At 44.2% G+C, this 24,796-nt stretch overlaps 1 protein-coding gene across 1 annotated transcript; it reads right to left on the bottom strand.

Moving 5' to 3' along the window:
* Nucleotides 1-12,309: 12,309 nt before the first annotated feature.
* NPPC (natriuretic peptide C) lies at nt 12,310-19,062 on the bottom strand. Its single transcript, XM_077257428.1, has 3 exons — nt 18,905-19,062; nt 17,949-18,257; nt 12,310-12,522 (listed from the first exon to the last, which is right to left on the bottom strand). The coding sequence occupies exons 1-2, from the start codon at nt 18,995-18,997 to the stop codon at nt 17,958-17,960; spliced, it is 393 nt and encodes a 130-aa protein (XP_077113543.1). The 5' UTR covers nt 18,998-19,062; the 3' UTR covers nt 12,310-12,522; nt 17,949-17,957.
* Nucleotides 19,063-24,796: the final 5,734 nt, after the last annotated feature.

The raw sequence follows: 24,796 nt of genomic DNA, 5'->3' as shown, positions 1-24,796 counted from the left end.
ATTGTGCTTTGCTTATATACCGCTATCATATACTGCCACGCTTTATTCCGAAGACTTACCTTCGAAGACTTACGAAGACTTACCAGGAGCACCCTGTCTTCTCGTTTGTGTTTGTCATTGTCACTTCGCCAGAATCTTCCCCGATGAGGCTCTTCAGCCTGTTCTTACAGCTCTTATGGGGGAATAGGTTCCACATGATAAAGGAGAATTACTTCTTACAACTCACAGAGAGTGGCCTGGATATGGTAAATCCAGAGATTTGAGGGTGTCAGAAATTGTCTCCTGAGTTGTCAGCAGGAAGAGTCCTTGGAAATGTTATGTATTATTGCTGGGAAGAAAAGGAAATATGGATGGACGTGTCAGGCATGTTAAAAATCTTATGATTGCAGTCGCTGAAATATCCTGACGTCGTCTATGGTCTCCCATCAGGTCTATGGTCTCCCATCAGGGTAACGTCCGCATGGGAACCCTGTATCTGAAAATCACCACTATTAACACTGACACACAGGAACCCAAGTATCCATACTCAGCGAGCTCGTCCTTCATATGGCTGCCATTGACCAAATAGTGTCCTACCTCAGGTGGATAAAATCAGTAGAAAATAGGAAGAACCAGAGTGCAGGCTCGGTCACGTGAGCGAATAACACAGCCAAGTGCTATGCGATGTTTTATCAGATCGCAATGGGACCAATGTAATGGTATGGGGCAATGCCGACCAGCCGAGAGAAAGCTGCAGAATGTTGCAATGTGCAGTGCAAATCGAATAGCACACACCCGGACAAATCTGTGGGTGCGTGGAAATAATTGAACTGCACTCTGACATCCGAGTGCAGTCCGATTTCCACAGACTCACAGAATGGAGAAAATGAAAAAAAATATTTTCGGCATCTTCTCCTCACCTGTGCTATGATTCTCTCATTCCAGATAATCAGATCACAGTAAGCTGACCCTTTGCTCAAACTGATCAGAGTATGAACTGAGTGACATTAATATAATCGATCTGATCCCCTCGGAGGATAGAATATATGGTCGCGTGACCCCGGCTGTCACAATTCATTATGGCATTCATGGCAACTCTGGTTCTGCTGAAAGTTAAATGTTGTTTTTTCCTTTTGGTCCAGCAAGAGTTAATGTCAGTCTCTTGCTGGCTGTTCTTTTAGGCTGGTCATGTGATGTTAGTTTGTGACCACTCCCTTTTCCTTTATATAGTTATGTGACCCTTCAGCTGATCGTCAGTAATAGAGTTTTTATTTGCAGACCAGCTAGGGGTGTGGAGCTCTTCTGTTTCGGTGGTGTTGCTGCTTTGAGAGTTCAGATTCCCGGTGTTGTTTTTATGCTGCTGCGGAGCCTAGTAGCAGAGCATGAAGCTGAGTATTTCTTCCTTTTTCTTTGTCTGTCCCGTGTTTTTCTCTTCCCCTGTGTAATATCATCTGCAGTGGCAAGGCTAGCGTCCTTGCTGGCCAGTGCACTAGCCACGCTCCATTGAGTTGACAATCAGGGACTAGGCACATGACGGTGGCGGAGAGAAGGACCTGCAAAGGGCTTTAGGGGAGCTTAGGGACAGGCACAGGTTGGTGTCATTTTCACGTTGAAAAATGGCTCCTGGCACTTTTTTGAGAAATGACCGTAGCACTGGATCCACGACCAAATCAATGTAATAATGATAGTGCCCCTGGAATGAAGACAAGAGGGATCCGGTTACCGTATATGATGCCACCACACACGATAAACGGAAGTTGGACGAGTGCAACGTTTCCTTGTGAAGGCTTCTTCGTTGCCCTTATGCCACTGCTCTCAAAACCTACTGTATCATAGTGCAGAGAAAGAGAGCAATAGACACGTCTCTCGGGGGTTACTGCTGCGGGGAGGGCTGCGTGCCGCAGCAAGGGAGCTGAGAGCAGAACGGCAGGGAACTCCACCGGGTAGTAAACAGGACCTGAACCATGTGACAGGGAAGAAGGTGGTTGAGGGCGGAGCCAGATGCCGGGGTGCAGAGGAGACAATATTCACTGGAGAGTAGTTAAACTTGCCAAGATCAAAACCAAGAGATAACGAGGTAACCAAGGGGTGAGACGGAGGGGTTGTCAGAAAAGGAAGCCAAAGGTCAGAAAGCCAGCAGAACAAGCAAGCAATTCCAAATCAAGCACACACTCAAGGGGTCAGACACACAGACTAAATAAAAGTCTAGCTGACAGGGAATCCTAGTCTGGAGTGAGTATAAATTCCTCTCCCAGATCCAAAGAGAGGTCAGCAAAATTAACCCTGAGAGAGCAGGACATGAACCATGTCCTATACCATGATGGTACCCCCCTCTTAACGGGGGCCACTGGACCCCCATGCTTCTCAGGGTATCTGGCATGAAAAGCCTACACCAGTCGGTCAGCTATAATGTCATGACTCCTGGGTATTACTGCTGCGGGGAGGGCTGCACGCCACAGCAAGGGATCTAAGAGCAGAACGGCAGGGAACTCACCGGGTAGCAAACAGGACCTGAACCATGTGACAGGGAAGGAGGTGGTCGAGGGCGGCGCCAGATGCCAGGGTGCAGAGGAGACAATATTCACTGAAGAGTAGTTAAATGTGCCAAGATCAAAACCAAGAGATAATGAGGTAAGCAAGGGTGAGAAGGAGGGGTAGTCAGAAAAGGAAGCCAAAGGTCAGAAAGCCAGCAGAACATCAAGCAATTGCGGAGCGCCCCCACACCGCCGCAGGGCCGAGGGGTACCCGGAGCCGGGCCTCTGGGTCTCAGTCCTGGGGTTGTCACGGTGGCTAGACCCGGTCCGTGGCCCTGTCTGTCAGTGGGGGACGTCCGGTGCAATAAGTCGTGTTGTAACGGTGCAGTTGTGGGGTGCAGGTCGCGGTAAATAACGAGGACACCAGGTTGCAGTCTCTTTACCTCTTTACTGGAGATCTCTGAGTCCTCAGTCCAGAATACGGTTCACCAGGCTGCGCAAGTCCGGCCGGTCCAATGGCACTTCCAGAGTTCTCTTCACAGGTGGAAATCGGTGCCTTCCTTCTTAGCGCTATGTGTTGTAGTCCTCCCCTGCTGTGCTTACGGAAAGTACCCCACAACTGTTGTGTCTGTTTCTTAAGTTCCCTCACAACTCGATTAAATGATGTTCTTCTAATCGTCCGTCCCTCCCTGATGTTACGGTTAGAACGGCACCCGTTTGTCGGGTAGGCCTGGAGTTCTTCCGGGACCCTAGAGACGCCCCTCTCCCGCAATTGCCTCCCAAGACTTCATAGGTGATATGTGTTAGACAGCCCGCCTTAAACTGACTGTCCTGCCGCTGTTTAGAGTATTGCTTGAAGCTGAATGTTATAATACTCCCTCGGCGTTCCGGCCACCGGTAGTGCGCCTCAGTAGGGTGTTGCTTCGGTCTTACAGCACGACCCCTACTGGAATTCTCCTATTGCTTGATCTCGTTTCTCACTCAGCACAATCTATCTCGCTTCTAGTCCTTTCTTAGGGCACCGCCGCTATTCTGAGCAGGCACGGTCCCGTTACGTTCTTTCCAATGCCAAGCCTCTGCCAGGATCCCACCCCTGGCAGAGACCCTACTGTCTCTTCGTCCACAACACCCTCTGCCACAAGGTGTTGCTTCGTTCAATCCAGTCAGCTTTCTGATCTAACTTCCTGCCTGACCCCCGGTTTACCCACTATGGTGTGGAGTGGCCTAATGAATAGCACCCTTAGCTCCCCCCGGAGGCCCTGCTGTGAAATGTATTGGTGTCTGTGATACCTGATCAGATGAACTCCTTCAGTGCCATCGAACGCACCATGGCTCCCCATAGTGGCGGAGCCACAGTACTGCAACGACCAGGACTCTGGGGCGCTGCACAATTGCTAACCGAGCACACACTCAAGGGGTCAGACACACAGACTAAACGAAAGTATACCTGACAGGGAATCCTAGTCTGGAGTGAGTATAAATACCCCTCCCAGATCGAAAGAGAGGCCAGCAAAATTAACCCTGAGAGAGCAGGACAGGAGCCATGTACTATACCATGACAGCAATGTAGGCTGGAATAGAAGTCTGTCCTCTTCAGCTTTGAGTCCCATTTTTGTCTTGGATGTAATGATAGCTGGAGATGGATCTGTAGACCACGTGTGTAATGCCATCGAGAGGCCTTCCTGAGGGAACATGAAAGTGTCCCAGAAGCTGTTATTCAAAACGAGAATGCAGGGTTGCATGTTCCTCTCGCTACTGTGAGCAGCCTTCAAGACCTTAACATGCTACCATGATCTGCAGCATCTCTGGACTTGTCTTACGTGGCTGCAGTAACTCCGGACTTGTATTCCGTGGCTGCAGCATCTCCGGAGTTGTCTTCTGTGGCTGCAGCATCTCCGGACTTTTCTTCTGTGGTTGCAGCATCTACGGACTTGTCTTCTGTGGCTGCAGTGTCTCCAGACTTGTCTTCCGTGGCTGCAGTGTCTCCAGACTTGTCTTCCATGGCTGCAGCGTCTCCGGACTTGTCTTCTGTGGCTGCAGCGTCTCCGGACTTGTCTTCTGTAGCTGCAGCGTCTCCGGACTTGTCTTCTGTGGCTGCAGCATCTCCGGACTTGTCTTCCATGGCTGCAGCATCTCCGGACTTGTCTTCCATGGCTGCAGCGTCTCCGGGACTTGTTTTCCGTGCCTGCAGCGTCGCCGGACTTGTCTCCCTTTGAACACATTGTGGACATCATTCATCAGTGATTACACAGGAACTGCTGGCAGAGGATCTTGATGATTTGCCCAAGTTCATTCAGCGGCAGAATCTTCCTCAGACGCCCATTAATAACTTCCTTGATGGCAGCCAAGATGTGTAAGTGTGGGGATTTCTGCACGAGGCTCATTCTCCATACTGTATCTATTACACCATCTGAATCTATTATTTTAGGTCAGCACTATTCTATATTCCCTGACTCTGCATAGTGGAGGATCTCAGGCATTTAATCACCTGTTTGTTTGTTTTTTTTTGTTTATTTTTGGATAAATTATTATACCTTGCAGAATTGTCAACATCTAATTTACTTCATTTTTTGAGGCTGAACAGTGTAAGAATCCGACAGAAGCTTTATTCAGTAGTTTACTTCTTTAATTTAACACTTACTGAATACCACGTAATGGTGCTGGAAATTACCGTACATCATAGCAGTTATTAATTGTAGATTATTGCACTTGTGAAAAGGGGTATGCGTAATAAAAAACATGTAATGTGACGTGAAATAACGGCACTATAATAATCAGTAATAATAATAATATCCATCTGTGCTTAGTTTCTTCTATTCTATGGTGACACAGTATTTTACACATTAAAGTAGCGTAGCATTTTATGCTCCAGCGCCACCTCCAAGGGGAGCTCGCTGCATAAGAATTTATACAGCCCCTCTACGGGCAGCTCATTACATACAGATTAATTCAGCCACCACTAGGGGCAGCTCATTACATAGAGATTTATACAGCCACCACTAGAGGGAGCTCACTGCATTCAATTTAAACAGCCACCACTAGAGGGAGCTTACTACATTCAGATTTATACAGCCACCACTAGGGGGAGCTCACTACATACAGATTTATACAGCCACCACCATTGGGAGCCCACTGCATACAATTTATACAGCCACCACTAGAGGGATCTTACTACATACAGATTTATACAGCCACCACTAGAGGGAGCTCAGTACAAACAGATTTCTACAGGCACCACTTAGGGAAGCTTACTACATGCAGATTTATACAGCCACCACTAGAGGGTGCTCACTACATACATATTCATACAGACACCACTAGAGGGTGCTCACTACATACAGACTTATGCAGCCACCACTAGGGGGAGCTCAATACATGCAGATTTATACAGCCTCCACAAGGTGGACATCGCTACATCCAGATTTATACAGCCACCACTAGATGAAGCTCACTGCTTACAGATTTATACAGCCACCACTAGGGGGCGCTCACTGCTTACAGATTTATATATAGTCACCACTAGGGGAGCTCACTACATACAGATTTATACAGACACCACAAGGGGAGCTCACTACATACAGATTTATACAGCCACCACTAGGGGGAGCTCACTGTACAGAGATGCATACAGCCATCTCTAGGGGAAGCTCACTGCACAGAGATGCATACAGCCATCACTAGGAGGAGCTCACTACATGCTGACAAATTTACTATGTCAAAACTGTATATGGCAGTGATAAGGTAAGTGGAGGATTTGGGACCAACCATATGAAAATAGTACATGGGACGCTCTATCTGTGGCAAAAAATAGAAAAGATGTCCTGACTAAGGGTACCGTCACACAGTGGCATTTTCATCGCTACGACGGCACGATTTGTGACGTTCCAGCGATGCATTTACGATATCGTTGTGTCTGACACGCTACTGCGATCCGGATCCCCGCTGAGAATCGTATGTCGTAGCAGATCGTTTGAAACTTTCTTTCGTCGTCTAGTGTCCCGCTGTGGCGGCATGATTGCATCGTGTGACACAGGTTGTATACGATGTGCGCACAGTAACCAACGGCTTCTACGTCGCAAATACGTCATGAAATTATCGCTCCAGCGCCGTGTATTGCAACGTGTGACCGCAGTATACGACGCTGGAGCGATAATTATACGACGCTGCAACGTCACAAATCGTGCCGTCGTAGCGATGAAAATGCCACTGTGTGACGGTACCCTAAGAGCAGTTATGCTCAAAACATGTAGACCCCCGTGTCTTTTATTCTCATTCCATAGAAAGTGGAAATATGAAGAGATCCCACAAAGAAAGTAAAAATTACCTTTTATTACAATATTATATAAAAACAAAATAAAAAAGCAAATATACTGTTAATGGACACCGAACAGTTAATCACATAGACCAATAAGTACAATAAATACAGGCAATTAGATAGCCCCAGCTATAAAAACTAATTTTACATCTGGCATAGAAAACATATAAGTACAGTGTAAGAAAATAGAGTATATTAAGGAGAATACCTCAAGACTCATGAATATCACTATATATGGCCCCCAATTCAGCCTTATAAGGTTAATAACAATATTTTAAGTTCCATATCCACGATTGGAAAAAAGCCATACCAACATTACCATCAATGGACGGCAAATCAATTAGGAGTCCCCATACGTGTCAAAAATGATCACAAGACACATAAGATAATATGCATATACGTTACTAATGCCAGAAAACTGCTATGTGCTTACCAAATTCAGTGCACGTGCACCCGTTCGGCGTCCACTCACCCCGACGTACGTTTCGCCGCCAGCTTCTTCTGGGGGCGCCCAATTTGTTATGTGGGACTTTTTGTGTGGTCTATTTTATTCTCATTGTATCTTTTTGATTTTTAATTTTTCCAACTATGTTGCTAATAAAATAATGTTTTAATATACTTTCCTCATATCCCGCAGATGCTGGATTTTTGCACTTTGCCGCTTGCTCTATCTGTGGACATGGGGTGTAGATGAATGGAACAAATGTGACTGCATTGTGTAGAGAACTAATCTGATCTATAGGATGAAGTTTTGCATAATTACCATATACATTTGTAGGTACAAATGAAATAATTCAGACCATTTCAGGCTTCTGTGCGTAACACTAAAAGATTTTATTATCTGCTGGTTATAACAACTGCTTCTCGCTGCATTTGATGAAGTCAGGTTGGGGCTATACGGGCGACCCTGGCAGCTGTCCGAGGTGCTGAAAGATTAGCCTGGAATTACAGAGCTGCTCCCATCATCACCTTTCCTGATGTTTCAGACTTTCATTATATAGGTTATTTCTATACAATTCTCACTACAGTATTAGCGGGATCACGTCACAAGGACTTACTAATAGGCCATGAATGGTGATCTAGCACAATATCGCCCTCTACTGGCTCTGTCAGGTCCCTACTGGGGGTAAGAAGATGTGGGATTTGCCTTGAAAACACGGCGTCCCCTATTAATCAGTCATAGCATTGATTGAGCTGCCTTTTGAACATTGATCTCCAACATTTTGGCTGTTTCACAAATACAGTTCCCAGCATGCACTGATAGCTGTAATTGATCTAAGGCAAAAATGTCCCTAGTGTCTCCCAGGTTTTAGGGTTCGTGGCCCACCAGCTTCATCGGAAGGTGTCTGCCGTCGTGTAGCTTGGCCCATCTCTGCCAGCTTGGAGTTGCAGGGCTTTGGTTACTTTGCCTTTTTTGCTGCTTTCTGGTCATAGATGAAGAATTCTGGAGCCCGGAGGACACATTGACCCCGATATCCAGCAGCGTGCTCCACCACGGGTCCTGAACACTGCCCCAGATCGGCTGTAATGGATGAAGAGGACGATTGTCTCCAGATTTATGGACTGAATCGTATTGATTAAAATAGAAAATAAATTCATTTACTTCCTTCAGAATGGTAAACAATCAATTCTCAGGTGCCGAATTCTGGAAATTCTTGATGTTATAAATACAATCTATGAAAGAACCGTGACCAATCAGAGAATGTTTATCCAAAAATGTTTTTCTTTGGACAACTTAGTAACACTGTATCTGTGTCACAACTCAGCTGTCGGGTGACCTGGGACCAGGGGCTCCTTCCCTGTCCCTATCACTAGGGGGCGCCCTAGCTCGCCCTATTCCCCGGGATACTTCTGAAGGTGAAGATGCCGGGGCCGCCACTCTTGTCCTATCTCCTGAGTTAGCCCTCCATCTGTTCTCTTCCCCCTCCCATGGAATATGGGCCAGTAAACCAAGCCGACAAACAAGGCAACACAAACAAGAGTTAACAGAAAACTCCAGGCATACAAAATATTCACTCACATATAACAGAGGAATGCAGCGGGGCGTGGAGGTAGGGGAATAAACAAAAGTAGAGAAGAGCATTACCATGCATACAAACCATATGTATTTGCCATTCAGGAGTCATGGAAAGCTGTGAGTCACGCTATGTGGAAGCTGAAATTATTCTATTCTTTTCTGGTAACACATCCTTTGTATAAAGTAAGAATAAAGTAAGTATAAAGTAACACATCCTTTGTATAACCATAAAGATACAGCTGCGATATTTCAGGCGACCTGCAGCCACCACTAGGGGGAGCTTGTGAGTTTACCGCATACTGTGTTACCAGTGTTCAATCTTCAAACCTGCAGTAAGCTCCCCCTAGTGGTGGCTGCAGGTAGTAAATCATTTATCTTTCCTGCCTAACTCTATAGGATTTAAACCTATGCACACACAAAAAAAAGAAAACAATCTGTAAATGATATTGCATTACAAAGTGGACATTCAAGTATTAAGGATGTTGCACAGAAACATGTTCATCATGTCTACTCCATAGACCCCCTTTAAAAAAAATCCTAGATTCCCCCAAAGCCTACTTTCAAAAACTCTATGAAAATATTCAGTGTATCTGTGAGCATAACCTTGACGTCATCCGCCAAGATACTGATACTTCTGTATATTTCACTGCAGGCATAAAATAATGATGTTACAAACTGGCAAAGCAAATTTCATAGCAATAAGCACAGAGAAATAAACTGGAGGGGAGGCATGGAGGGCGCGCATAATAAGATCTGTGCTCCTTAATGTTCATATAATTGTCCTATCAGGGACTGTGCGAGGTCCTGGACCCAGAGCACCTCTTGTAGTATAATCCTACTGCGCCAGATATCGGCCCCATTTATCAAGAGAGGATTTTTAATAAGTAGAAGAATCTTGTTTTCCTGTTTGTTTGACTCATACATTACTGGAAGCGGCTTTGTTATAATCTCGCCGCGTTCCTGGTAATACGTGTGATGTCAGGGATCGTGTAGAGGGCGGCGGACGGTCACTTCGTGGTGATTGCGGCTCTTTCTGCAAGAAGCAGGGTCACTTTAATAAATGAAAGTTTAATAATAGGGAAACTGATTCATTTAATATGAGATGTCCCTGCATGGATATAGATGAAGAGCTGTATACAGAGGTCTGTGTATAACAAGCATGCAAAGTGCTCCCTCTGCTGGCAGCTGCACGAAATGAGAATTTGATATTTTTACCTCTGCTTTTGAGGAAGATTTGGAGTTCTGTATCCTAAAAATAAAGCTCCAGCCGCTATTAAGATATATTAAAAAAAATTAATCAGATATATTAAGAAATTAATCAGATATATTTAGAAATGAATCAGATATATTAAGAAATTAATCAGATATATTTAGAAATGAATCAGATTATCAGATATATTAAGAAATTAATCAGCGCAGTTTTATTAAAAGGGCAGGATAGGTGATAACTTGCTGATTGCTGTGGAGTGCAACTGCTGGGACTATCCTGAGAATGGGGCTCTCTGATGCCCAATCAGATTTCATGCTCCCATTCTATTCATTGCCGGTGGAATTGATGATGATAAAAAATGGCGCACTGTCCTCATCTAATGGCGCATTTTTCTTGGGATCACTTAGCTCCCCGGGGTCAGAGCGCTAGCAATCATATTTTCCAGTCGGGAATGACCCTTTATATAATGAACAGTTCTGCAACGTTCTAATATGTTTAGTGTTTTTCAGGATCTCTGCTTGCTGTCAGTTAATGGAAACTATTATTATTGTTAATGGCTGACAGCCACTAGAGGCTTAATCATGTTAATATTATGTGTAAAGGGTTATTATAAAAAAAAAAGTCAAGTTATTCCTTACCAAGGGATAGAAGAAAACTTGTGTGACTGCAGCCCTGGTGGACACAGATGGAGACGGGCCCCTGTGCAGGAGCATTAGATGGGCCCTTTGCAGTGCAATATTCCCCCTGCTGTGGAGCTGGGCATGGGCCTGTTACTACTTGGGTTGCACCAATGGTTTGTCCACCCCTGGATTACAGGATCCCCAGGAGATCCTGATATCGAGGGTCTGATACCCAGATCAGGGGTTTGCAGCCCCGTCCTGAATGTAGCAGATTTGCTCCTGCACAGTCCAGTATAACGCTCTGCTATTTCTCAGGAGTCCCATAGACAATGAATGGCGAGGAGGCCGTACATGTGCACCTCCGCTCCATCCAGGACAGGGCTGGAAAGTCCAGATTTGGGGGTGTCAGAACCCCTGAGCTAAGGATTACTGGGGAACCCAACAGATGTAACCCCAAATTATCCATGATCCTATATATAGGGCTGGACTTAACTTCATTTTTGTTACTAACCTTTTCTTCTGGACAATCCTTGCTCCAGGATGACACATTATTATCAGACTGATACAATGTAACAAATTAATAAGAGAGAAGGAGCTGCTGTGTTAGGATGGGAGACATGTTGGGTTTGGCTCAGGAGGCAGAGACATTGAAGACTAGGTAAAGTAGATTAGAAAGCTGCAGAAGTTTTCATTCTGCAATGATCACATCTGAATCCCCCCATATGGCCTGATGTATCGGCCGGAGCACAGACTACGACACCGCAGCTGTAGGAGCCATCATTGTCAGCCCCTGCAGGGATGGAATAACATTGGGGAATTGCTAATTGAGCACTTGGTTCTGAGTGCAGCCTGAGTGCAGCCTGTATAGAGTGTACAGTGGGATCATTCAGGAGGAGTCATTAGATGCTGCACATAACTGACAACCTGTGAAGATTCCCAGCATCCGCCTGATGTGAGCGATGGGGTCCGCGGGGCCCCTGCAGCTGTCAGTTCTGGGGGAGAACATCTCAGCTCCTTACACTGAGCCATTGTGACTCTTCTTATAGTGGTGATTAGAAAAAGAGACAAAACCGAATATTCATCCTTTATTGTAACCTTCTCTAAGGGTATGTGTCCACGTTCAGGATTGCATCAGGATTTGGTCAGGATTTTCCATCAGTATTTGTAAGCCAAAACCAGGAGTGGAACAATTAGAGGAAAAGTATAACAGAAACATATGCTCCACGTCTGCATTTATCACCCACTCCTGGTTTTGGCTTACAAATACTGATGAAAAATCCTGACCAAATCCTGATGCAATCCTGAACGTGGACACATACCCTTATTCTACCGGAACGCAGGGAAAGCCATAAACTCCGCTCTGTGAGGAGCTGATGAGCCGGACCACCCTCCTGACATTTCCACTGATCACACTTCATTGTTTTACCCTTCTCTATCACAATTTATTTGACTGAGTTCTTGTACACAGAGCTGCTTAGGGGCCCTAAGAGAGAGGGGCCACATGTAACAGCCTGTTCAGGACTCTCCTCTATAATGGAATTATTATTGTATGGATCTGAGCAGGAGAATAGGAGGAGATCCCTGGAGATCTCAGACCACCAGAGACCCCAACAGATAATGCAGCGAGCACAGCTGCACCCCAACACTTCAGGGCTGAAAAGCCGCACTATGGTCCTGGAAAAAGAAAACAGAACTACAAACATGGAAACGGCTTTATTGTCACATCTACGACACACAGACCAGAGCCCAAAAAATCTAATCTTGGGTCTTCCAGAATAATGACCATTCTGTGCAGATGGCAACAAAGATGGCAGCCATGGGTGGGCAACGGCATGAGCGCAATGTGCAGGGTGTTGGTTGTGGAGCAGAATAATGGCCGGCATGGGAAGCTATGAGACATGTGTAACCTGTAAGAAGACAAAACAGGAGGAGAACTGTTAGGATTAGAGCAGGTAGTGACGGGGGGCCGGGGGGCCACAGTCCGTGCAGCCTCCGGTATTGTGGGGAGGCCAGGGGGCCACAGTCCGTGCAGCCTCCGGTATTGTGGGGAGACCGGGGGGCCACAGTCCGTGCAGCCTCCGGTATTGTGGGGCTCACAGGCTTCTCTGCACTCGTCCACCTCTGGAAGATCTACAGATGTAGAGGAGTCAGTAATGTGACCAGTTCATGAGAACTTACTGACATTAGCTGCGTAAAGAGACCAAGATATCTAGGACGTTAGACAGAGAGCTTTGCTCTGCTACATCTTAACATAGTAACTCTGCTATATATGAGCAATACTGGCAAATTCAGCATTGTAGCTTCTGTCAGGCAAAATTGCCAATGACACATCTTCTAAGCTTAGCTCTGCTACATTATTCTGACTAGCTTAGTTCTACTACATCTGACTAGCTTAGTTCTACTACATCTGACTAGCTTAGCTCTGCTACATCAAACTAGTTTAGCTCTGCTACATCTGACTAGCTTAGATCTGCTACACCTGACTAGCTTAGCTCTGCTACATCTGACTAGCTTAGCACTGCTACTCCAGACTAGCTTAGCTCTGCTACATTTGACTAGCTTAGCTCTGCTACTCCAGACTAACTTAGCTCTGCTACATCTGACTAGCTCAGATCTGTTACACCTGACTAGCTTAGCTCTGCTGCATCTGACTAGCTTACCTCTGCTACATCTGACTAGCTTAGCTCTGCTACTCCAGACTAACTTAGCTCTGCTACATCTGACTAGCTTAGATCTGCTACACCTGACTAGCTTAGCTCTGCTACATCTGACTAGCTTAGCTCTGCTATATCGGACTAGTTTAGCTCTTCTACATCTGACTAGTTTAGCTCTGCTACATCTGACTAGCTTACCTCTGCTACATCTGACTAGTTTAGCTATGCTACATCTGACTAGCTTAGATCTGTTACACCTGACTAGCTTAGCTCTGCTGCATCTGACTAGCTTACCTCTGCTACATCTGACTAGTTTAGCTCTGCTACATCTGACTAGCTTAGCTCTGCTACTCCAGACTAACTTAGCTCTGCTACATCTGACTAGCTTAGATCTACTACACCTGACTAGCTTAGCTCTGCTACATCTGACTAGCTTAGCACTGCTACTCCAGACTAGCTTAGCTCTGCTACATTTGACTAGCTTAGCTCTGCTACTCCAGACTAACTTAGCTCTGCTACATCTGACTAGCTCAGATCTGTTACACCTGACTAGCTTAGCTCTGCTGCATCTGACTAGCTTACCTCTGCTACATCTGACTAGTTTAGCTCTGCTACATCTGACTAGCTTAGCTCTGCTACTCCAGACTAACTTAGCTCTGCTACATCTGACTAGCTTAGCTCTGCTACACCTGACTAGCTTAGCTCTGCTGCATCTGACTAGCTTAGCTCTACTACTCCAGACTAGCTTAAATCTGCTACATCTGACTAGCTTAGCTCTGCTACTCCAGACTAACTTAGCTCTGCTACATCTGACTAGCTTAGATCTGTTACACCTGACTAGCTTAGCTCTGCTACACCTGACTAGCTTAGCTCTGCTACATCTCAATAGTTTAGCTCTGCTACATCTGACTAGTTTAGCTCTGCTACACCTGACTAGTTTAGCTCTGCTACATCTGAGTAGCTTAGCTCTGCTACACTTGACTAGTTTAGTTCTGCTACATCTGACTAGCTTAGCTCTACTACACCTGACGACTAGTTTAGCTCTGCTACATCTGACTAGTTTAGCTCTGCTACACCTGACGACTAGCTTAGCTCTGCTACATCTGACTAGTTTAGCTCTGCTACATCTGACTAGCTTAGCTCTGCTACACCTGACGACTAGCTTAGCTCTGCTACATCTGACTAGTTTAGCTCTGCTACATCTGACTAGCTTAGCTCTGCTACTCCAGACTAGCTTAGCTCTGCTACATCTAACTAGTTTAGCTGTGCTACTCCAGACTAGCTTAGCTCTGCTACATCTGACTAGTTTTGTTCTGCTACTCCAGACTAGTTTAGCTCTGCTACATCTGACTAGTTTAGCTCTGCTACATCTGACTAGCTTAGCTCTGCTACATCTGACTAGCTTAGCTCTGCTACACTTGACTAGCTTAGCTCTGCTACATCTGACTAGTTTAGTTGTGCTACATCTGACTAGTTTAGCTCTGCTACATCTGACTAGTTTAGCTCTGCTACACCTAACTAGCTTAGCTCTGCTACATCTGACTAGCTTAGCTCTGCTTCACCTGACGACTAGCTTAGCTCTGCTACATCTGACTAGCTTAGCTCTGCTACACCTGACTAGTTTAGCTCTGCTACATCTGACTAGTTTAGCTCTGCTACATCTGAGTAGCTTAGCTCTGCTATACCTGACGACTAGTTTAGCTCTGCTACATCTGACTAGCTTAGCTCTGCTACTCCAGACTAGCTTAGCTCTGCTACATCTAACTAGTTTAGCTGTGCTACTCCAGACTAGCTTAGCTCTGCTACATCTGACTAGTTTTGTTCTGCTACTCCAGACTAGTTTAGCTCTGCTACATCTGACTAGTTTAGCTCTGCTACATCTGACTAGCTTAGCTCTGCTACATCTGACTAGCTTAGCTCTGCTACACTTGACTAGCTTAGCTCTGCTACATCTGACTAGTTTAGTTGTGCTACATCTGACTAGTTTAGCTCTGCTACATCTGACTAGTTTAGCTCTGCTACACCTAACTAGCTTAGCTCTGCTACATCTGACTAGCTTAGCTCTGCTTCACCTGACGACTAGCTTAGCTCTGCTACATCTGACTAGCTTAGCTCTGCTACACCTGACTAGTTTAGCTCTGCTACATCTGACTAGTTTAGCTCTGCTCCATCTGAGTAGCTTAGCTCTGCTACACCTGACGACTAGTTTAGCTCTGCTACATCTGAATAGCTTAGCTCTGCTACATCTGACTAGTTTAGCTCTGCTACATCTGAGTAGCTTAGCTCTGCTACACCTGACTAGCTTAGCTCTGCTACATCTGACTAGCTTAGCTCTGCTACACCTGACTAGCTTAGCTCTGCTACACCTAACTAGCTTGGCTCTGCTACATCTGACTAGCTTAGCTCTGCTACACCTGACTAGCTTAGCTCTGCTACATCTGACTAGCTTAGCTCTGCTACATCTGACTAGTTTAGCTCTGCTACATCTGACTTGCTTAGCTCTGCTACATCTGACTAGTTTAGCTCTGCTACACCTGACTAGCTTAGCTCTGCTACATCTGACTAGCTTAGCTCTGCTACATCTGACTAGTTTAGCTCTGCTACATCTGACTTGCTTAGCTCTGCTACATCTGACTAGTTTAGCTCTGCTACACCTGACTAGCTTAGCTCTGCTACATCTGACTAGCTTAGCTCTGCTACATCTGACTAGTTTAGCTCTGCTACATCTGAATAGCTTAGCTCTGCTACATCTGACTAGCTTAGCTCTGCTACATCTGACTAGCTTAGCTCTGCTACATCTGACTAGCTTAGCTCTGCTACACCTGACTAGCTTAGCTCTGCTACACCTAACTAGCTTGGCTCTGCTACATCTGACTAGCTTAGCTCTGCTACATCTGACTAGCTTAGCTCTGCTACACCTGACTAGCTTAGCTCTGCTACATCTGACTAGCTTAGCTCTGCTACATCTGACTAGTTTAGCTCTGCTACATCTGACTTGCTTAGCTCTGCTACATCTGACTAGTTTAGCTCTGCTACACCTGACTAGCTTAGCTCTGCTACATCTGACTAGCTTAGCTCTGCTACATCTGACTAGCTTAGCTCTGCTACATCTGACTAGTTTAGCTCTGCTACATCTGACTTGCTTAGCTCTGCTACATCTGACTAGTTTAGTTCTGCTACACCTGACTAGCTTAGCTCTGCTACATCTGACTAGCTTAGCTCTGCTACATCTGACTAGTTTAGCTCTGCTACATCTGACTAGCTTAGCTCTGCTACATCTGACTAGCTTAGCTCTGCTACATCTGACTAGCTTAGCTCTGCTACATCTGACTAGCTTAGCTCTGCTACATCTAACTAGCTTGGCTCTGCTACATCTGACTAGCTTAGCTCTGCTACATCTGACTAGCTTAGCTCTGCTACACCTGACTAGCTTAGCTCTGCTACATCTGACTAGCTTAGCTCTGCTACATCTGACTAGTTTAGCTCTGCTACATCTGACTTGCTTAGCTCTGCTACATCTGACTAGTTTAGCTCTGCTACACCTGACTAGCTTAGCTCTGCTACATCTGACTAGCTTAGCTTTGCTACATCTGACTAGCTTAGCTCTGCTACATCTGACTAGTTTAGCTCTGCTACATCTGACTTGCTTAGCTCTGCTACATCTGACTAGTTTAGCTCTGCTACATCTGACTAGTTTAGCTCTGCTACATCTGACTAGCTTAGCTCTGCTACATCTGACTAGTTTAGCTCTGCTACATCTGAATAGCTTAGCTCTGCTACACCTGAATAGCTTAGCTCTGCTACACCTGAATAGCTTGGCTCTGAAACATCATTACATGTTAATTAAGTGATGTTCTCTTTGCAGACCCCTCATTTAACCCTACCCAGCAGGGGCAGCTGAGGGGGCACCACATGGCTTCAGCACCCTGGACAGCGGTAATTGCTCATCTTCCTGTCAGGCTGTCAGTTACTGCTAGAAAGGGAAAAGCACCTAGAAAGTCTGTGAGAGATCAAGGAGGCCGGAGAGATACAGGCATCTGGTGATATGGGAGAGAAGCCAAGAGCCCGGACCAAACACTGACTGCCCGCTGCACTACACCTAATTACACAGAGCGCTCCCGAATTGCTGATATCTGACGGTTTACAGTAGGGAGAAAGGTAAATAATAGATAAATGATAGATAATAGATGATAGAAAGATAGATACATAGATAGAAGCTTTTATATTTGGACTACCTATCATATCTATTATCTATCTATCTATAATCTATTATCTATCTATCTATTATCTATCTATTATCTATCTATTATCTATTATCTATTATCTATTTATCTATCTATTATCTATTATCTATCTTTGATCTCTATATTTGATCTGAGCGGCTACAAATATTCACTTTCTACCCCCCAAATAAATGACTTAAAAGCAATAACTGAACTTCATTTTGCCTCTTGGTTGGCAGTTTATGACTTTGCAGATATAATTTTCAGCATAAATATAATTTTCAGTATCATTTTTAACATATTATCACTTTTGGTAAAGTACGGTAAATAGGATATAATACAAGAGGGATCATCAGTGGTCGCCAGTCTGTGCATCTGCTGTGAAACTACAACCCCCAGCATGCCCTGACCACTGCCGGGTGCTATAGTGAACTCTTGTGATTTTTACCAACTCACCAGGAAACCTCAGCAGCCGAGACCACTGAGTGAGCCGATCCTGTCCAGCTTCACCCCGAAGCATCCCCTCGAGAAGCCCTTCTTGCTCCTCTGCCGCAGCCTCCTGGAGCCGCCCGCCGGGTCGCTGAGCAGCTGTTGCAGGGTGACTTCATTTAGGTGGGAACCTTCCATCTGCTCAGCCCTGTTTCTGTTCCACTGGTTTTCGGGGTTCGGCTGGTCCAGCGAGTCAGTTGGTACCAACTCCCCATGATCTGCTTCATCAGACCCATAGGAGCGGTCAAAATTGTCCTCCAGTAACCTGGACAAACTCTAAAAGAGCAAATGGTTAACATGTAGTGATACCACCATCGTATCCTGTACAGATGTAGCAAGGCTGAGGCTGTCATCCAACTGCATCGTTAGATTACGTGCAGTCCTATGTAAAATCACAGGAGTTACGTGGAATAACTGACTCTTGTATGGCATCTTACACACACAGCTCTGCTACATCTGCAGACAGAAGACGAGATATGAATCCAATATGTATACAAAAATAATAAAAAGGATTTGTTGTTGCCCATTGCCAATAACCATATGATCACCCTCATGAATGCCGAAACCCCGCTTTATCTGCACCACAATGGGTCTCTGAATATTAAAAATGTATCCGTAGATCATGGCCCTGCCACATGGCTTCATTAGGGAGATAAGCCGCCATAGTTGGCTGCTGGGATCACAGCTGCGGTTTTCAATCTGCGGCTCTCTAGCGTTTGTGAAACTACAACCTTAGAGTGTAGAGATCATGCTGGGAGTTGTAGTTTCCTAACTGCTGGAGAGCCACCGATTGGAGAACATAAGGACTATAAGGACTGCTAAATATGTCTCTCCCTCTTCTCAGTTCAGGACTATTAGGAAGATCCCGATACGATATGTCTAGAATTGGTGGTGACCTATAACGGGCGGCACGTGGCTCTCACCTGCAGGCTACTCATCGGTTTGGCTCTCGCTTGTTCCTTGGAGAAGACGAGGATCATGAGTAATCCCAGGCAGGCGCTGCGCTTGTAATCCATCTCCCTGCTTCTCTTGCCCTGGTGAGTCTCGTACGCTTCCTTCCAGGACTCTGCTATAGTCCTCTCCTTATATCTCGTGCCCCTCCGGTGCCAACCCACTCACACTCTGCCCATTGGCTGCTTATCATCTTATCCACAATTTCCAGATTTCCTGTGTATTGTATTGATTGTATACCGGGATGATACTCTGACACCAGTTCATTAATATTATTAGTAATATTCTATATATTCTTTCTGATACCTCCGCTAATCCTGTTTTTTTCCTTTCCCCTATTACTTACTCTAGTCCAGTGCCAGGGTGCCAAACTGGGCATCTGCCCTTATCCCAAGAAATGGTATCCTAATAATATAAATCTTCTCTGTGCAGAGGCTTTACCAATATATTGGAGTTTGCCATTAACCCTTCATAACTATTTTGACAAAGAAGGACAGTTTTATGTAAAAAATATTATTACTACTTAAAGATAAAAAACTAAGTTGACTTGTGTTGAGGGACATAACAAGTAACAACGGGACACCTTAGTTGGACCATAAGCACTTTTAGGCTCTACCATGAGCACCATGAAACTCTATCATGTCCATGTAGGCTCTAGCATAAGCATCTTTATCCTCAACCATGAGAACCTTTAGCCTTAACCAAGAGCATCTTTTACGTTCTACTATGAGCACCTTTAGGCTCTAACATGAGCACCATGATTCTCTACAATGAGCATGCAGGCTCTAGAATGAGCATCTTTATCCTCAACCATGAGAACCTTTAGCCTTAACCGAGAGCATCTTTAACATCTACCATCTTAGTGCTCAATCAGGAGTGCCTTGATTATCTACCATGATCACCGTTACGCTCTAGAATAATCACCAGAATTCTCTACCATGAGCCTCTTTAGGCTGTGCCATGAGCAACAAGATTTTGCACCATGAGCACCATGATTCTTTACCATAAGCACCATGATTTTCTACCATAAGCCTCTTTAGGTCAACCATAAGCACCATGATTCTCTAAAATGAGTCTCTTTAGACTTTTCCATGAGCACTATGATTCCTTACCATGAGCACCTTTTGGCTCTACCGTGAGCAACGTTATCCTCAACCATGAGATCCTTTATCAGTCTTTATCTCTACCGGGAGTACCATGATTTTCTACCATGAGCATGATGATTCTCCACCATGAGCACCTTCAGGCTCTACCATGGGCACCATGATTCTCTACCATGAGCACCTTCAGGCTCTACCATGAGCACCATGATTCTCTTGCATGAGCACCTTTATCCTCAACCAAGAAAACCTTTAACCTCTACCATGAGCATCTTTAAGCTCTACAATGAGCACCATGATTCTCTACCATGTGCATCTTTGTCAACCATGATCACCTTTAGCCTTAACGATGAGCATCTTTAACCTCTGCCATGAGCATCTTTGACCTCTGCCATGAGCATCTTTGACCTCTGCCACGAGCAGCTTTAGGCTCTATAATGATAATCTTTAACATCTGCCAAGCTAATTATTGTTTTGATCTCTGCTATATATTTTTGCTCCTTTTTTCTTTTGTACATCAGTAGTTTGCAACCTGTGAATCTTCAGCTGATGTGCAACTTCAACTCCCAGTATGATTCAATAAGTGCCTTCATTTATGGATTTAATCTTGCAATATTCTGCCATTAAACAGAACTATTCCATATTGTGATACTGTGAAGGTTGCAGCCCAACAAGGACCTAATGCTAGTTGACTGCAGTTCTCTAGAACATAACATTGCCATATGACCACAGTGAGACACAGCACCAGGAACGTCGCCAATCCTGGAGGTAGGTGGTTTTTATATTATCTGGGACATTTTAGTATTGAAAAATGGGGTTGAACAGAAGGAGGAAATCGAGAGGTTTATATTCACTTTTTTCAAATCTATATGAGAAGAAGACACAATATAGAAAAGAAATGAAAAAATGTAAAGAGAATGAAAGCATGAGGGGAGGTACAGCAGGACAAACAACCTAGAATAGCAGCACAACGTAAATAAGTCAATGTGGAGGATCAGAATATGCAGAAGAGGAGAAGAGTGTGGATAATATTGAGGAGAACAACATATAGTGTGGAGGAAGCCAAAGAAGCCATAATGTAGAAGAATGAACATATACTACAGTGGAGAAAAAAAACAAACATAAGATATGGAGGAGAAGCAGATATATACCCCAGGGGTGTTTCATTTTTCCAAAGTTATGATTTTCATAGGACTTTTCTTGAATCCTTGGTCTAAGTCATCTAAAAGATCCATGCAAAATTTTTTAGCGAAATCGATAAATATTTAGGGGTTGCACACTTTGATCACTTTTATCTGAAAGTACTGAAATTCATGAAAATGTATCATCGACATCACACTAATGTGTATGTTGTGTTTCTATTATGTTCTGCAGGTAGTTAAACTGAAAATGAGTACTAGAAAGGGAGTTTGGTTACTTAAAAAGGTGCCTGGTGGTGAGTTTTTGGGAGCTCGACTTGCTTCCAAGGAACAAGTGCTTTTAGTTTTTATTTACCATCACAAGAAAATGAAAGAAACACTCTCCTGCGGCTGCTAAATCCGCAAGTATTAAACTACAGGAAGTGTGGAAGAAAGCAAGTATCCCTGTCATTACAGAGGAGAATATCCGAACTCGTATACAGAAGTTATACAAGGAATATCAACATGTGGGTAAAGAGAAATCAAAAACACTGACAAAGCAAATATGAAGCGGCAGATTTGGAAAGGTGATCTTGTTGAGCTATTTGATATTGCCAGGCAAAATGTGATGTCCATAAATAGCGTACTAGAAGACGATAAAGCATTCCTTATGTCACAAAGAGAGGATCGTATGAGTTCATCAATGAGTGGTGTAGATAAGGTTCTTGCCTCACAAATTAAAAATAAGAAAATAAATACAGAAAAAAAAGGAGGCATACAAGGAGAAACATTATATAGAAATCGCCACAATGAACAATGCCGTTATAGTGGAATGCCTCTTCTCCATCATCATCAATTCACAAAGAGGACTAACTTTCTGCACCACCAGTGAAAAAATCTTGTGCAGGTCGTAGATTAAAACCTCTTGATCACACACTCACGGCTACATGGGATCGAGAACAACTCTCCATTCGACAAGCAAGTACTTCATTTATTGCAACTGCAAAAAGCCTTGGTCACAATGTTTCATGCATTTCCATATCTCCATCTACCGTTTTCCGAGCTCGGGCGATTAAAAGAAGACAAATGGCTGAGAACATGGAAAAGTCACTGTTTGAAAATCCTCCTCATTTAGTCTTACATTGGGATAGTAAACTGTTGCCCTTGGTTGCCTGTGGGGTGTCAAAACTCTAGAAGATAGAGCTGCTGTTCTTGGAACTGGAAAAGATTTTGAGCATTCGCTTGGCGTACCTGTTGCCCAGAAAGGTACTGGTGAGCTAATGGCTGAAGTTGTTATTCAGGAGGTGGACCGATTCGCGCTACGTGACTTTATCATTGGTATATCTTTCGATACAACTGCATCTAATACAGGAATGATCCAAGGAGCATGTATCAGACTTGAAACTGAATTTGGGAGACCATTGTTGTGGTTGGCTTGCCGCCACCACACCCACAAATTAATCTTGAAAGGAGTGTTTGGTAACTGTTGTAACATCCCATCAAGTTGTCTTGACATCCAGATTTTCCGAAAGTTCCAAAATCAGTGGAATTCAGTTGATAAGAAGTCCTATTCCACGATATTAGATGAAGAAAATCCCAGTCAAGGTTCTCTAGAAGAGCAACGTGTGAAAATGGTGGACTACCTCAACAATATCTTGAAAGATGGCAGTCATCCAAGAGAAGATTACAAAGAGCTATTACAACTATCACTTCTATATCTTGGAGGTTGGGATGAAAACGATTTCGAATTTAGGGTTCCAGGGGCTCTGACTAAAGCAAGGTGGATGGCAAAGGCCATATATGTACTCAAAATTGTGTTATTCTCTAAACAATTGCATATTTCTAATACCAAATTGAAAGGAATAAGAAAAGTAGCACGTTTTGTCTGTCTAATATATGTCCGCTTTTGGCACGAGGCAGTTGTAAGTCGATGGACTCCAAATAATGATTTGGAGATGCTACAGCTTTTGCAATATTATCCAGATAAAGATGTCAGAGAAAGTGCCCTCGCAGTGGCTAAGAGTCACATTTGGTATCTGTCCGAAGCTAACATAGGATTGGCATTTTTGGATGAACGTGTCGGTCACGCTGAGAAGGATAAGATGTTTGAAAATTTAACAATGAAACCTGCAAAGAAAAAGGAACTGAAACAGTTGGAAGGTAAAAACCTAGTTTTTGAAAGAAAAGACCTCAGTGATTTTGTTACAAGTAAAACAAAGACATTCTTTGAATTGTTTGGGATCCACAACGTAGAAGAATATTGCAGTGATACACTAAGAAGCTCCGTCAATGCTCTTAAGGTGGTGAATGACACCGCGGAAAGGGGCATTTCTCTGATAAAGAAGTTTAATAATTCAATCAGAGATGAACAACCGAAACAGTTCTTGTTAAGAGTTGTCGAGTATCGTAGAAAAGCCATCACCAAGCGAACAAAAGAAGGAGTTGCATCTTTCACAGCACATTAGTGTAAATCATTTAATACGTATGATACTGCCTATCAATGTTACTGTTTATTGTCACTATTATTCTAAGTTTTTAATTGTTTGAATTTCTAATAAAAAATTCTTAACATTGTAATTCACGCCTCTTTTGTGGATTAAAGTATGATGAATTTGTCGGGGTGGAATTGACCATTACCCATTTTGCCCCAGCTTTGCCCACTCAAAACGTTGGCGGAGTTGGCCAGGACTGGCATAAAAATGCCAAAGATCACAACATTTGCGCACAATTTTAAGTTGTGTGTAAAGGTGGAGAAGATGCCTGAACACTTTCTCTGAAGTCTCCAGAATGTATATTTTATGTGATCTGCTTGTTTCATGTGATTATTCCTCCAATAGGCTGCAGTTTTCCTGTGCACAGGAGTGGACAGGGTTAACTGTAAGGCTAGCCCATGGTTCGAGTAAGTGGGCACTGGGAGCTAGTTCCTGTTATTCAACTAGTCTAAGTTCAGCTACAGTGAAAGGAAGACTCCTCTCAGCAGTGTCAGCCTTCTTGGGTGTGCACAGAGAAGAGCAAGCTCAAAAGAAGGTAGTAAGATCCTTTACTATCAAGCAACAGTGGCGGCAGTTTCTCGTCATAGCAGGCAAGTTGTGGCATCTACAGAAAGAGACTTTTTAGCACAAATCTTGATGTTCGCCAGACCTGGAGGTCTTTGTGAAGGAATACGGGATCAGCATCATGGTCTTCAGAGTGTGGTGCAGAGTGCAGTATTCACAGCAAAACACATTGACCCGTGTTGCCTGGTATTGGGAATATGGACTCATCTTCCTCAGCTGAATCTGTTGTCTTGCAGTAACGATCCTCACAGGGTTTGTGCCACCGTCTGCAACCAAAATGTTTGAGCCTCTATCATGTAATGCAGATGAAGATTTCAAGTGTTTTACCTACTACCTATTGTACATAGCTCCAACACTAAGTAAACAAGAGTTTATTTGATTAATAACGTCTGGCTCATTCTTCGTGACAAATAAGGGTCCCAACTTGCTCCAAGATACAGCAACACGCAGTCTCATTATAGTGACACCAATTCAACTGTGCACGTATGCACACACCCAGGGACACTTGTACATGGTGTTTATGGATGCAAAAGTAACCATTTCATACCTTACATGTGCCAAAAAATGTTGCGACCTTTCAAGTAATTTTT

The sequence above is a fragment of the Ranitomeya variabilis genome, chromosome 4 (assembly GCF_051348905.1).
Source record: "Ranitomeya variabilis isolate aRanVar5 chromosome 4, aRanVar5.hap1, whole genome shotgun sequence".
Classification (NCBI taxonomy): domain Eukaryota; kingdom Metazoa; phylum Chordata; class Amphibia; order Anura; family Dendrobatidae; genus Ranitomeya; species Ranitomeya variabilis.
Note: the sequence above shows the minus strand (reverse complement) of the source record. Positions and strands in the feature narration are given on the sequence as shown.

Coding starts and splice junctions, on each gene's coding strand:
- NPPC (XM_077257428.1), bottom strand. CDS start 18,997: ATGGATTACAAGCGCAGCGCCTGCCTGGGATTACTCATGATCCTCGTC. Junction 18,258..18,904: donor AACCGATGAGTAGCCTGCAG/GTGAGAGCCACG, acceptor TTGCTCTTTTAG/AGTTTGTCCAGGTTACTGGA.